General features: G+C 39.1%; 1 protein-coding gene across 1 annotated transcript in view; it reads left to right on the top strand.

Moving 5' to 3' along the window:
* The window catches only part of sdk2a (sidekick cell adhesion molecule 2a), a 432880-nt gene that overhangs the window by 219256 nt on the left and 199037 nt on the right, over positions 1-14587 (top strand). Inside the window, 1 exon segment of the mRNA XM_030142001.1 lies at positions 11194-11356. Within this exon segment, the coding sequence (XP_029997861.1) occupies positions 11194-11356 (163 nt within the window).

Consider the following 14587-nt stretch of genomic DNA (forward strand, 5'->3'; position numbering starts at 1 on the left):
TCTGAAGAAACTGTGAGGATTCTACTGTGAGTTCTGCAGTCCAACAGAAGGGAAAGTTGCATTCGCTGTAAAACCGGAAACTCTGTCAAATTTTCAAAATATTATGACTTTAATCTCATAAAAGTACGACTGCATTCTTTGCATTCTCGTTAAATGGTGAGGTTTTTAAAACTACGACTTCATTCTCGAAATATAACGACTATTCTTGTAGCGGCATGCGTTTTTATTTTCTTACGTGGCCCTAATACGCTGTCGTAGTAGTTTAACCAGATTTTGCGGAAACTCGGTGGATGGGTAGGTCAACGGCTAAGGATGAGCTAAATTTTGGAGTACATTTCTTCCGTTTCTTGCTATCGTAACAGTCCAACCTGACACAAAAGAGGATGGCGTAGACGGGACTCTGTTGTTTGCGGTTTAATGCTAATGTGAAATTAGAAGACGAGTCGACTGTCGGTGTCCTTCTATTGTTCCGAATGTTCCCTGAAGTCACAATGCTTCTGCTCTAAAAGGAGATGACACCCGAGACCAATTATGGATTAAATCAGCGAGGATGACGCCGCTGTGAAGGCAAACACATTAACCTGACACATTAGTGACAGAAGCATAATCCTCTACAGTGGGAAAGCAAGATCCAACTTCCTTTCTCCAGATATGGATTCCTAGACCTCTGACATGTCCGATGGAGCTGTCAGGAAATACAATGGATTTTCTAATGACACTGACTAACAAACTGTGGATTGGATACATCAATACAGATACCGATCTACTCCAAAAAAAAAAAAAAAAAAAAGAAAAAAGGAATCAATACCCGGGTTCAATAGGACACTATTTTCGAACATGTAGACAGTGAAATCAAAACAAAACCAACCAACAAAATATAAGTAATGATACAGTAAAGGTTGATAAGTAAACAAACAAGAAAATAAATAAAATAAAATAAAAATGAATTAAATTAAACATGCTCGAAACGGAGCAGGAAGAAGTAAAAACTTATAAACTCTTACTTCCAATCTGTATTCCTAATGACCTCTATAAAAATAATAGCAATTATTATTTTTTATGAATATCAATACAACAACAACCAAATTAACAATAACAACAACAGTACTTATAATAATAATAATAATTATTATTATTATTATAATAATTATAATAATAACAGCAACAACAATAATATCATCATCATCATCATCAACAACAACAACAACAACAACAACAACAACAACAACAACAACAACAATAATAATAATAATAATAATAATAATTATTATTATTATTATTATTATTATTATTATTATTATTATTATTATTATTATTATTATTATTATTATTATAACAGCAACAACAATAATATCATCATCAACAACAACAGCAACAACAACAACAACAATAATAGTAACACATCCTTATTCCTGTATACACTAATATAATAATACCATTTGTAAATTATCATACAAGTATCAACAATCTCAGATATTAATAAAAAGTAAAAAACAAACAAAAACCAAAAAAGCATATACATACATAATATAAATACATATAATATTCTATATTGTCCTCTATAATAATAATAATAATAATAATAATAATAATAATAATAATAATAATAATAGTAATATATTCATATATCCATATTTAAACTAGATATTGTCAACACATATGTGGCAAAGCCCCACTATGACCCCCCCCCCAGCTCTTTCCTCTCTGTATTTTTAAAAAATCATTTGTTTGTATTTGTTTTTAATCTGTTTGATGTTATATGCTACCAGAATATTTTATTCTTATATGTGCATGTTATAAGTACAAATCTGCATTATACAGTAATATAAGCATGCATCCATGTGTATAAACAGACATATTGCGTCCATTTCCAGTATTTCTGTGCAGTGGACAGGTCAGAAACATGTGTCCGATGGGTTTGACCTCAGTGGTTCTGAGAAGATCAGAAGCACAGTGTTGAAGAGGAAGAAGAGAATGAGGGTCAGACAAGAGGTTCTTTGTTGGAAACTCATTAGATCCCAGAGCCCAGTGTGCAGATGCATTGGCCCTATATCCTTTTAGCAGTGGAGACAGTCAGCTTTCATTTAAGTTCTCACCAAGTCCAGAAGTGACGATTGTTTTAGTTGTGGACGAAATGACATTTGGATTCTGATGTTTCCCTGATATGAAACTTTAGCATTTTTACACCTTAAGCTGTTGTATTTCCTTTATATTTGACATTTCTTATGTGATTTGTCACCATTAATTACAATATTATCTTTTGTATTTTGCATTTTTCCAGCGAAAATCAGGTATTTTTCCATATTTTACACTGTAAAAAATGATTCATGGGGTTAATAAGTTCAGCTTAAAATCAAGAGCTTTCTCTGCTTAAAAAATTAAGTTTGTTACATGCACACATTTAAATCAGTTGATACGTTATTTTATTAAGTTGGTCTAAATGAAAACAAGGAAAACAGTCTTAACTTAATACCATATTGATTTTGAACAGACATTTCTGCCTTTAACATAACAAAGAAGTATATTAAGTTAGTACAACTTAAAAATCTTGTATGCTTCCTTTAAAAGCTGAGTACAAATCTGACGTGCCTATATGTACTGATCATATAAATGTTCCTAAAAGCTCCGACTAATCCATAAAGACCCAAAGTTTCCAATTATTTTTTCTCACTATTTAACCTCTAAGTGATTTTTCACCATTTATTATGATAATATCCTCTCTATTTTGTGATTTTTCAGTGATAATCGAACATTTTCCTACGTTTAATTCACTGATCATGGAAATGTTCATAAAAAAATCAAAGTAAAGTTGAAGGATATTGTATCAGAAACAGAGAAAACTGTAGAAAAAGTGACTTTTCCAGTAAAATATATCATGAAATAAACTTAAAACTAATATTTATGACCGTACTTATTTATCCAACTCCATGGGTTTTACTGGTGAATCAATGTTGTAGAAGATGCTGGTGTTTCCATGGTAACTACAGACCCCCTGAACTTCCGAATGGGTCATATCTGATGACCATGAAAAGACGACAAACTATTTTACACCAATTATTTACATGTATTGATAGGATTAGTGGATCAGAAATGATTAAATATTTTACATTAATAGATGTTTTTTTGTTCCTATAGCTGTTTGGGTCTTTTTGTGGATTAAACTTAAGGGTTATTATACCAAAAAAAAGGGATTTTTTTTTCAGCAAAATCAATCATTAACTGAACTTTAGCTAGTCAATTAATGTTGTAGAAGATGCTGGTGTTTCCATGGTAACTACAGACCCTCTGAACGTCCGAATGGGTCACATCTGATGACCACGAAAAAATGACAAACTGTATTTTACACCAATTATTTACATGTATTGATAGAATTAGTGGTTCAACCGGTATTAAACAGTTTAAATCAGTCGATGGTTTCGGTCGCTGGTGGATGTTTGGGTCTTTAAGGATTAAACTTAAGGGTTATTATACCAAAAACAATTGACATTTTCAGTTAAATATATCATTAACTGAACTTAAACTAGTGAATTAATGTTGTAGAAGATGACGGCGTTTCCATGGTAACTACAGACCCTCTGAACGTCCGAATGGGTCACATCTGACGACCATGAAAAGCCGACAAACTGTATTTTACACCAATTATTTACATGTATTGATAGAATTAATGGATCAATCGGTATTAAACAGTTTAAATTAGTCGTTGGCTTCGGTCGCTGGTGGATGTTTGGGTCTTTTAGGGTTAAACAGGTGCAATTCTGCAAAAATCTGCACTTTCCTCTGAATGTTAACCCTGGTCCAAAGTGGCCCAGACTACCAATGAGCACAGAGTTTGTTTTTTGTTCCTATAGCTGTTTGGGTCTTTTTGTGGATTAAACTTAAGGGTTATTATACCAAAAAAAAGTGTTTTTTTTCCAGCAAAATCAATCATTAATTGAACTTAAGCTAGTGAATTAATGTTGTAGAAGATGCCGGTGTTTCCATGGTAACTACAGACCCTCTGAACGGCCGAATGGGTCACATCTGGCGACCATGAAAAGACGACAAACTGTATTTTACACCAATTATTTACGTGTATTGATAGAATTAATGGATCAATCGGTATTAAACAGTTTAAATTAGTCGTTGGCTTCGGTCGCTGGTGGATGTTTGGGTCTTTTAGGGTTAAACAGGTGCAATTCTGCAAAAATCTGCACTTTTCCTCTGAATGTTAACCCTGGTCCAAAGTGGCCCAGACTACCAATGAGCACAGAGTTTGTTTTTTGTTGCTATAGCTGTTTGGGTCTTTTTGTGGATTAAACTTAAGGGTTATTTTACCAAAAAAAAGTGATTTTTTTCAACAAAATCAATCATTAACTGAACTTAAGCTAGTGAATTAATGTTGTAGAAGATGCCGGTGTTTCCATGGTAACTACAGACCCTCTGAACGTCCGAATGGGTCACATCTGGCGACCATGAAAAGATGACAAACTGTATTTTACACCAATTATTTACGTGTATTGATAGAATTAATGGACCAACAGGTATTAAACAGTTTAAATTAGTCGTTGGCTTCGGTCGCTGGTGGATGTTTGGGTCTTTTAGGGTTAAACAGGTGCAATTCTGTAAAAATCTGCACTTTCCTCTGAATGTTAACCGTGGTCCAAAGTGGTCCAGACTACCAATGAGCACAGAGTTGTAATAATCAGGGATGACCCGACCGGCGGCTGGAGTCAGACCTGAATTTGAGCGCATAAATGACACTTCTGCAGGTAACTGACGCGATGATTAGAGCACATTCCATTCCTACGTTCACTCTTTCACACAGGTAATGTGGTATTATGCATATTTCTTGCTTGAGACAATCATTTCCTGCCTGCTTTTTTTTTTTTTTTTAACACATGCACATCTCTAATGGTGGTTTGTTGATGGTACCACATTGCTAAGTGCATGTAGTCAATGAGCCCCATGTGCCGGGCCTGAAAATGGTGAAATTGGTCCGTCTTTTGCATTTGCTCGGGCTTAAGTGAAGGTTTTGGAATGTGTGTGTGTGGAAGGGTATGTGTGTTCGTGCACATATGTCAAGTGCAAATGCATTTACTAGTGGATGAAATTACAGCAAAGCCACCACTCCAGCAGCTATAGTGCCTTGGGAAAAAAAAAAAAAAAAAAAAAAAAAACGGGATGGCTCTTCCATTTGAGCAGAGGCTGGGATCAGTTTCAAGTGCTAGTTGGGTATGAAAGGGTTCGACTTGGAAAAGTTCATGCAAGTGTGGATGAGAAAACACACGATCCAAAGCAAAACAGAGGAAAATGCAACAATTATTTGGAGACCCAAAGCAATGAAACAACCTCCTGTTTGTTCTGGATAGAAAGTGGAGTGGAGTGTGGTTTTGAGAAGGATAAGAAAGTAAATGGGCTTATATACCGCTAGAAACAAAGACACTGTGTTAAATTTGTTGATCCTCGTGGTTTTTCCAATCCAGTTTTCTGTGTAACCCATCGTGTCCACTTGTGTTACATACAGAACCTGCCCATTTAAATGCATATAAATTGCAAATGATTTTGCAATAGCGGTCATTTTTGTGAAACACTCTAGCCCACTAGCAAATTATACTCTTACTCTGAGCCATCCCAAAATTAATGAATTTTAATCAAATATTGGGGCCAAAACTAGGACCAAAATTGGGACATGAAAAACTACATATAGGTGTCAATGCATTTTACTTTGAAAACATGGCTGTAAATGGTCTTATATACCAGTATAAATAAAGACACTGTGTTAAATTTGTTGATCCTAGTGGTTTTTCTAATCCAGATGTGTGGATTTTTCACGAATCTCAGTCTCATTTCAGGTTTTGTATGTAACCCATCGTGTCCACTTGTGTTACATACAGAACCTGTCCATTTAAATGCATATAAATTGCAAATGATTTTGCAACAGCGGCCATTTTTGTGAAACACTCTGGCTCACAAGTAAATTATACTCTTGCTCTGACCCATCCCAAAATTAATGAATTTTTAATCAAATATCGGGGCGAAAAATAGGACCAAAAATGAGACATGAAAAACTACCTATAGGTGTCTGTGCGTTTGTTCTGAAAACATGGCTTGAAATGGTCTGATAGTGCACTGTAAATAAAAACGCTGTGTTAATTTTGTTGATCCTAGTGGGTTTTCTAAACCAGACGTGGGTTTTTCATGAATCTCAGTCTCATTTCAGGTTTTGTGTGTCACCCATCGTGTCCACTTGCGTTACATACAGAACCTGCCCATTTAAATGCATATGAATTGCAAATGATTTTGCAACAGCGATGATTTTTGTGAAACACTTTGGCTCACAAATAAATTATACTCTTGCTCTGACCCATCCCAAAATTAATGAATTTTTAATCAAATATTGGGGCCAAAAATAGGACCAAAATTGGGACATGAAAAACTACATATAGGTGTCAATGCATTTTACTTTGAAAACATGGCTGTAAATGGTCTTATATACCAGTATAAATAAAGACACTGTGTTAAATTTGATGATCCTAGTGGTTTTTCTAATCCAGATGTGTGGATTTTTCACGAATCTCAGTCTCATTTCAGGTTTTGTATGTAACCCATCGTGTCCACTTGTGTTACATACAGAACCTGCCCATTTAAATGCATATAAATTGCAAATGATTTTGCAACAGCGGCCATTTTTGTGAAACACTCTGGCTCACAAGTAAATTATACTCTTGCTCTGACCCATCCCAAAATTAATGAATTTTTAATCAAATATCGGGGCGAAAAATAGGACCAAAAATGAGACATGAAAAACTACCTATAGGTGTCTGTGCGTTTGTTCTGAAAACATGGCTTGAAATGGTCTGATAGTGCACTGTAAATAAAAACGCTGTGTTAATTTTGTTGATCCTAGTGGGTTTTCTAAACCAGACGTGGGTTTTTCATGAATCTCAGTCTCATTTCAGGTTTTGTGTGTCACCCATCGTGTCCACTTGCGTTACATACAGAACCTGCCCATTTAAATGCATATAATTGCAAATGATTTTGCAACAGCGATGATTTTTGTGAAACACTTTGGCTCACAAATAAATTATACTCTTGCTCTGACCCATCCCAAAATTAATGAATTTTTAATCAAATATTGGGGCCAAAAATAGGACCAAAATTGGGACATGAAAAACTACCTATAGGTGTCAATGTGTTTTATTTTGAAAACATGGCTGTAAATGGTCTTATATACCAGTATAAATAAAGACACTGTGTTAAATTTGATGATCCTAGTGGTTTTTCTAATCCAGATGTGTGGATTTTTCACGAATCTCAGTCTCATTTCAGGTTTTGTATGTAACCCATCGTGTCCACTTGCGTTACATACAGAACCTGCTCAATTAAACGTATTTAAATTGCAAATTATTTTGCAACAGCGGTCATTTTTGTGAAACACTCTGGCCCACAAGCAAATTATTCTCTTGCTCTGAGCCATCCCAAAATTAATGAATTTTTAATCAAATATTGGGGCCAATAACAGGACCGAAACTGGGGATGTGAAAAACTACCTAGGTGTCGTTGTGTTTTATTTTGAAAACATGGCTGTAAATGGTCTTATATACCACTATAAATAAAAACACTGTGTTAAATTTGTCGATCCTAATGATTTTTCTAATCCAGACATGGGGTTTTTTCATGAATCTCAGTCTCATTTCAGGTTTTGTGTGTAACCCATCGTGTCCACTTGCATTACATACAGAATCTGCTCAGTTAAACGTATATAAATCGTGAATTATTTTGCAACAGCGGTCATTTTGCAAAACACTCTGCCTTGTATAATTAGTTCAATTCCTAAAATGTACCTGTGAGAGAATAAAGAGATATTCAAAAAAACAGTAATACGTAATTTTCGTGTCCTTTTGACCGTGTTACATGCAGATTTTTATATTAAAAATAATGTAAAATAATATAAAAATGTGTTTTATATTTGCAAATGCACATGCAAATTTTACTCTTGCTCTAACCCATCTCATAATTAATGAATTTTTACTCAAATATTAGGGCCAAAAATAGGACCAAAATTAGGACGTGAAAAACTACCTGTCAGTGCATTTTATTTTGAAAACCTGGCTGTAAATGGTTTGTTTATATGCGTGCACTGTCTCTGTGTTGGTGTGTACGTACACAGCGCATGCATGATTACTTGTGTGAAACACTGAGGTGCACAGTCATTCTTTTATTTACAGTTTCAATCAGGTTCAATTTTGTGTCTCCCGCTCCCTGCTCGCTCAGGCTGCCCTCACATTCACCCTCTGCCGCCGCACCTTCCTTTGCATTTACCGCCATAAATCTGAGCTGTGAACTTAGGTATGGTGTGGAAAAGGGGGAGAGAGAGAGAGAGAGAGAGAGAGAGAGGAAGGAAGGCGAGAGAGAGAGGGAGGAAGGAAGGAGAGAGAGAGAGGAGGCGAGAGAGAGTGAGGAAGGAAGGAAGGAAAGAGAGAGAGAGAAAGGAAGGAGAGAGAGAGTGGAAGGAAGGAAGGAAAGAGAGAGGGAAGGAAGGAGAGAGAGAGAGTGGATGGCAGGAGTGAAGCAGTGTCTCCAGTCCTCATCCCTGACAGTGCGTCATCTGCTGGTAGTCCTGGTTGGTAGTCCTGGTTGGTAGTCCTGGTTCACAGTCCTGGTTGGTAGTCCTGGTTGGTAGTCCTGGTTGGTAGTCCTGGTTCACAGTCCTGGTTGGTAGTCCTGGTTGGTAGTCCTGGTTCACAGTCCTGGTTGGTAGTCCTGGTTGGTAGTCCTGGTTCACAGTCCTGGTTGGTAGTCCTGGTTGGTAGTCCTGGTTCACAGTCCTGGTTCACAGTTCTGGTTCACAGTCCTGGTTCACAGTTCTGGTTCACAGTCCTGGTTCATACCATCTGGTCCTCCAGGCCTTGGCGTCTTACTGCATCTATTAATCGGTGCTTTAATTAGTGCTCCACACACCCAGGCTCAGTGGGCTCAGTGGGCTCAGTGGGCTCAGTGGGCTCAGTGGGCTCAGTGGGCTCAGTGTGGCCTGTGGCTGCTGAGGCAGACAGATCAATATGTGTGATCATGGCTTTTTCATCAGCTCAGATGAAGGTGTTTTGTTTCAGAGCCAGGCCCAGAGCCTGTGTCTCCCCTTAAAGGCAGTTCTGGGTTTTTGGTTCTGGGTTTTGAGTTCTGGGTTCTGGAATTTGGGTTCTGGGTTTTGGGTTCTGGGTTTTGGGTTCTGGGTTTTGGGTTCTGGGATTTGGGTTCTGGGTTTTGGGTTCTGGGTTCTGGAATTTGGGTTCTGGGTTTTGGGATCTGGGATTTGGGTTCTGGGTTTTGGGTTCTGGGATTTGGGTTCTGGGTTTTGGGTTCTGGGTTTTGGGATTTGGGTTCTGGGTTTTGGGTTCTGGGATTTGGGTTCTGGGTTTTGGGTTTTGGGTTCTGGGTTCTGGAATTTGGGTTCTGGGTTTTGGGTTCTGGGATTTGGGTTCTGGGTTTTGGGTTGTGGGTTTTTGGTTTTGGGTTGTGGGTTTTGGGTTGTGGGTTTTGGGTTGTGGGTTGTGGGTTTTGGGTTCTGGGTTGTGGGTTTTGGGTTCTGGGTTCTGGGTTGTGGGTTTTGGGTTCTGGGTTTTGGGTTGTGGGTTGTGGGTTTTGGGTTGTGGGTTCTGGGTTTTGGGTTGTGGGTTCTGGGTTGTGGGTTCTGGGTTGTGGGTTTGGGTGGCGGTGCTGGCCTGGCTGTGTGCAGCGTTGCGGATGGGGCCTGTATAATCTGGCTGCATTAGGGAACTATAAAGATAAATGAAGGGAGGCACAGAGCATAAGTCATCCTGTCAGAGGAGGGGCTTTAAGGCTGGGAAACTTTGGGTTTTCTGAACACCCCCCCCCCCACTACCCCCCCATGGCTTCTTAGTTTCTTTCCCTCCTCTACTCTACTGCTCGCTTGCGTTCTTTTTTGTGTGTACAATCACCACTATATTTTTCTCCATCTGCTTTCTGTCTTCTCCCCCTCCCTCCTCTTTCCATCTCCCACTCCCTCGCTGTCTCCCTCTCTCTCTCTCTCCCTCTCTCTCTCTCTCTCTCTCTCTCTCTCTCTCCGTCCTCTTTTACTGTTTCAGAGGTATGGAAGTGTTCATTTACACTTTTTCTGCAGCACAAATTGCTCTTCTACCTCTTTGCCAGCGCATTTCAATTTGAAATAAAAGAGTAAGCTGCTTTGCAGTAACAACTTCTTCCGTGTGCGTTTTGGCAGACTGTTCTGTTGACCTTCACGTTCCCAATCAGTGCAAAAGAAAAATGGAAATAGCTGTTTCTGACTCTGCTCATTTCCTGTGGATTTCTACTATTGTGTTGTATGAGTGTTCACCCAGGTTATGTACACTGACTCACCGCCTTTGCATCCTTCTTTCTTTCTTTCTTTCTTTCTTTCTTTCTTTCTTTCTTTCTTTCTTTCTTTCTTTCCTTCTTTCTTTCTTTCTTTCCTCTCTCTCTTTCTTTCCTTCCTTCCTTCCTCCCTCCCTCTCTCTCTCTCTCTCTCCTTCCTTCCTTCCTTCCTCTCCCTACTTCCTTCTTTCCTTCATCCCTATCCCTTTCCTTCCTTCCACCCTCTCTCTCTTTCTCTCTCTCTCCTTCCTTCCTTCCTTCCTTCCTTCCTCCCTCTCTTTCTCTCTCATTCCTTCCTCTCTTTCTCTCTCTTCCTTCCTCCCTCTGTCTCCCTCTTTCTCTCTCTCCTTCCTTTCTTCCTCCCTCTCTCTCTCTTTCCTTCCTTCCTTCCTTCATCCCTCCCACTTTCCTTCCTTCCTCTCTCTCTCCTTCCTTCCTTCCTCTCTCTACTTCCTTCTTTCCTTCATCCCTCTCTCTCTCTTTCCTTCCTTTCTTCCTTCCTTCCTTCATCCCTATCCCTTTCCTTCCTTCCTCCCTCTCTCTCTTTCTCTCTCTCTCTCCTCCCTCCCTCTCTCTCTCTCCTTCCTTCCTTCCTTCCTTCCTTCCTCCCTCTCTTTCTCTCTCATTCCTTCCTCCCCCCTCCTTCCTCTCTCTCTCTCTCTTTCTCTCTCTTCCTTCCTCCCTCTGTCTCCCTCTTTCTCTCTCTCCTTCCTTTCTTCCTCTCTCTCTTTCTCTCTCTCATTCCTTCCTTCCTCTCTCTCTTCTTCCCCTCCCTCTCTCTCTCCCCCCCCCTCTTTCTCTTTCTCTCTCTTTCCTTTCCTTTCCTTTCCTTTTGCGTTTGTCCAGTAGATGACGTCCCTCCTTACTTTAAGATGGACCCCCCTCAGACCCAGGTCCACCTGGAGGGGAACCGCCTGGTCCTCACCTGTATGGCGGAGGGCAGCTGGCCTCTGGAGTTCAAATGGATCTACAACGGAACTGAACTCACCCGCTTCTCCCTGGAGTACAGGTTAGCCGGCGCCTCGCCAACACGCCTCCTGTTGTTATTGTTCATCTTCCACTTAGCTTACATTCCAAAACGGGGACATTTTAAAGACATTTAATTGGAACTAATAGCTCAGTTGCTCATTTTTATTCATATTCCGGTCTCATTTCTATGGATTTATTCAAGACTGATTTCACTGGATATCTCTCCTGAGACATAACATCATGTGTTCAGGGGATTGTCAAATTTATTCAGATTTGTATCTCACACTGTATTCAACACGCACAAACGGTGTATTATTCTGTGTTTGCTTATTTGTTGAAACAACGTATAAAATCACACAATGCGTATTTTGCATCAGGTTGTGTGGGTGGGCGACTTCGCTCTGTTCGCATCTGTGAAGATGCTGACTCACTGGATGTGAAGCTCTTCTGGACACTTACAGGATTTTTACCAGTGCTGGGAGTAATGCATTACTTTTGTAACAGATTACTTTTTGCTGTAACGCAGTACTGTAAGGCTTTTCTAATCAAGTTCGGCATGTTTGGAATTTTTTCGCAATGTGTATTGTGGGAAGCGAAGCCTGACAGCGACAGCAGCAGCGCGACCATATAATATTATATGGATGAAAAAAACGCGCGGAAACGGCTGAAATGCGGAAACAGCTGGAGGAATATGCACAGAGGGAAGGGAGCTCCTGCTGTTTCCGCCTCGTGTCTGTAGAAGCTGCAGCTGTAGTAGGCGTTTCCCACAATGCATGTCGCGACAAAATTCCGAAGATGCCCGAGTGACCTCCCGGCTCTGTTTGTAAACACATGGTTTGTTTATGGTGGGTGGCACTTCGAAATTGTTCACCGTAATGCAAGAGATTCAGGTGAGTAATCACAGAAAGACTTATGGATTCGTGATACTGAGGATATGACTCAGGTGTGACAGATCTGATGAAAAATTGGTCATGAAAGTCTCCCGTGCCTTTAAGTACTCATATCAGTACTTGGTAAGTACTAGTACTGGAAAAAAATAGTGTTGGTGCGTCCCTGGTAAATATAGAGAAACATTCATTTGTGAACTGCCACAAAAGTCGCACTGGGGCCTTTATGGGTTAAATAACAGTAACAAGTAATCTGTAATGGATTACAATTTGGAAGTAACTTGCACAACACTGATTATTACATAACCCAACTGCTAAACACAATGTTGAATAATTCTACCAAAAGCAGTAGAACGCTTCAGTCTTATATATGTGTGTGTGTGTGTGTGTGTGTGTGTCTGTCTGTGTGTGTGTGTGTGTGTGTGTGTGTGTGTGTCTGTCTGTCTGTGTGTCTGTCTGTGTGTCTGTCTGTCTGTCAGTGTGTGTGTGTGTGTGTGTGTGTGTGTTCAGACCTTTGTGCATGTACTCTTGCTCTGGTGTGTCTGTATGTGTCACAGTGGTGCTCCTCAGTCAGTGGGTTTCTATCTCACTCATCCTGTCTTTTCTTTCTTTTCTGTGTTTTCTGTCTTTTCTTTCTTTTCTGTGTTTTCTTTCTTTTCTGTCTTTTCTTTCTTTTCTGTGTTTTCTGTCTTTTCTGTCTTTTCTTTCTTCTCTGTCTTTTCTTTCTTCTCTGTCTTTTCTGTTTTCTGTCTTTTCTGTGTTTTCTTTCTTTTCTGTCTTTTCTGTGTTTTCTGTTTTCTGTCTTTTCTTTCTTTTCTTTCTCCTCTGTCCTTTCTGTTTTCTGTCTTTTCTGTCTTTTCTTTCTTCTTTGTCTTTTCTGTTTTCTGTCTTTTCTGTGTTTTCTTTCTTTTCTGTCTTTTCTGTGTTTTCTGTTTTCTGTCTTTTCTTTCTTTTCTTTCTCCTCTGTCCTTTCTGTTTTCTGTCTTTTCTGTGTTTTCTTTCTTTTCTGTCTTTTCTGTCTTTTCTGTTTTCTGTCTTTTCTGTCTTTCCTGTTTTCTGTCTTTTCTGTCTTTTCTATCTTCTCTGTCTTTTCTGTCTTTTCTTTCTTCTCTGTCTTTTCTATCTTCTCTGTCTTTTCTGTCTTTCCTGTGTTTTCTGTCTTTTCTGTCTTTTCTTTCTTTTCTGTCTTTTCGGTCTGTTCTGTGTTTTCTTTCTTTTCTGTCTTTTCTGTGTTTTCTGTTTTCTGTCTTTTCTGTCTTTTCTTTCTTTTCTTTCTTCTCTGTCTTTTCTGTGTTTTCTTTCCTTTCTGTGTGTTCTGTCTTTTCTGTCTTTTCTCTTTTCTGTCTTTCCTGTGTTTTCTGTCTTTTCTCTTTTCTTTCTTCTCTGTCTTTTCTGTGTTTTCTGTCTTTTCTTTCTTCTCTGTCTTTTCTGTCTTTTCTCTTTTCTTTCTTCTCTGTCTTTTCTGTGTTTTCTGTCTTTTCTTTCTTCTCTGTCTTTTCTGTGTTTTCTGTCTTTTCTTTCTTCTCTGTCTTTTCTGTCTTTTCTCTTTTCTTTCTTCTCTGTCTTTTCTGTCTTTTCTCTTTCTTTCTTCTCTGTCTTTTCTGTGTTTTCTGTCTTTTCTTTCTTCTCTGTCTTTTCTGTGTTTTCTGTCTTTTCTTTCTTCTCTGTCTTTTCTGTGTTTTCTGTCTTTTCTTTCTTCTCTGTCTTTTCTGTCTTTTCTCTTTTCTTTCTTCTCTGTCTTTTCTGTGTTTTCTGTCTTTTCTTTCTTCTCTGTCTTTTCTGTGTTTTCTGTCTTTTCTTTCTTCTCTGTCTTTTCTGTGTTTTCTGTCTTTTCTTTCTTCTCTGTCTTTTCTGTCTTTTCTTTCTTCTCTGTCTTTTCTGTGTTTTCTGTCTTTTCTTTCTTCTCTGTCTTTTCTGTCTTTTCTTTCTTCTCTGTCTTTTCTGTCTTTTCTTTCTTCTCTGTCTTTTCTGTCTTTTCTTTCTTTTCTTTCTTCTGTGTCTTTTCTGTGCTCTCCACTCTCAGTCTGACTCGTCCCTCAGACACAGACACACACTCTCAGGTCGCCGTCTGATTGCTATCACTAGTCTTGCCTTCCCACCTCGCCAACACCTCCTCTCCCCTGTCCCTCACTTACATCCTCCTCCTTTTTTTTTTTTTTTTTTTTTTTCTTTGCCAGTCTTTCCCCAGCATTTGGCTGCGCTCTCACGTGGCTTAGTCTGTGGGTCTGCCTCACAGGCCAGCCCTCTGCTTGTTATTCTTCACCAGCTCTGATCAAAGAGGAGAACTGGAATCCATTTAATCAGACCCCCCACCCCCCACCCCGAACTGCAGCGGAGGGGGGGACGCGGCAGGCAGGGGTGGACTCCACACTCCTCTAAGTGGC

This window comes from Sphaeramia orbicularis, chromosome 8, assembly GCF_902148855.1.
Source record: "Sphaeramia orbicularis chromosome 8, fSphaOr1.1, whole genome shotgun sequence".
NCBI classification, from domain to species: Eukaryota; Metazoa; Chordata; class Actinopteri; order Kurtiformes; family Apogonidae; genus Sphaeramia; species Sphaeramia orbicularis.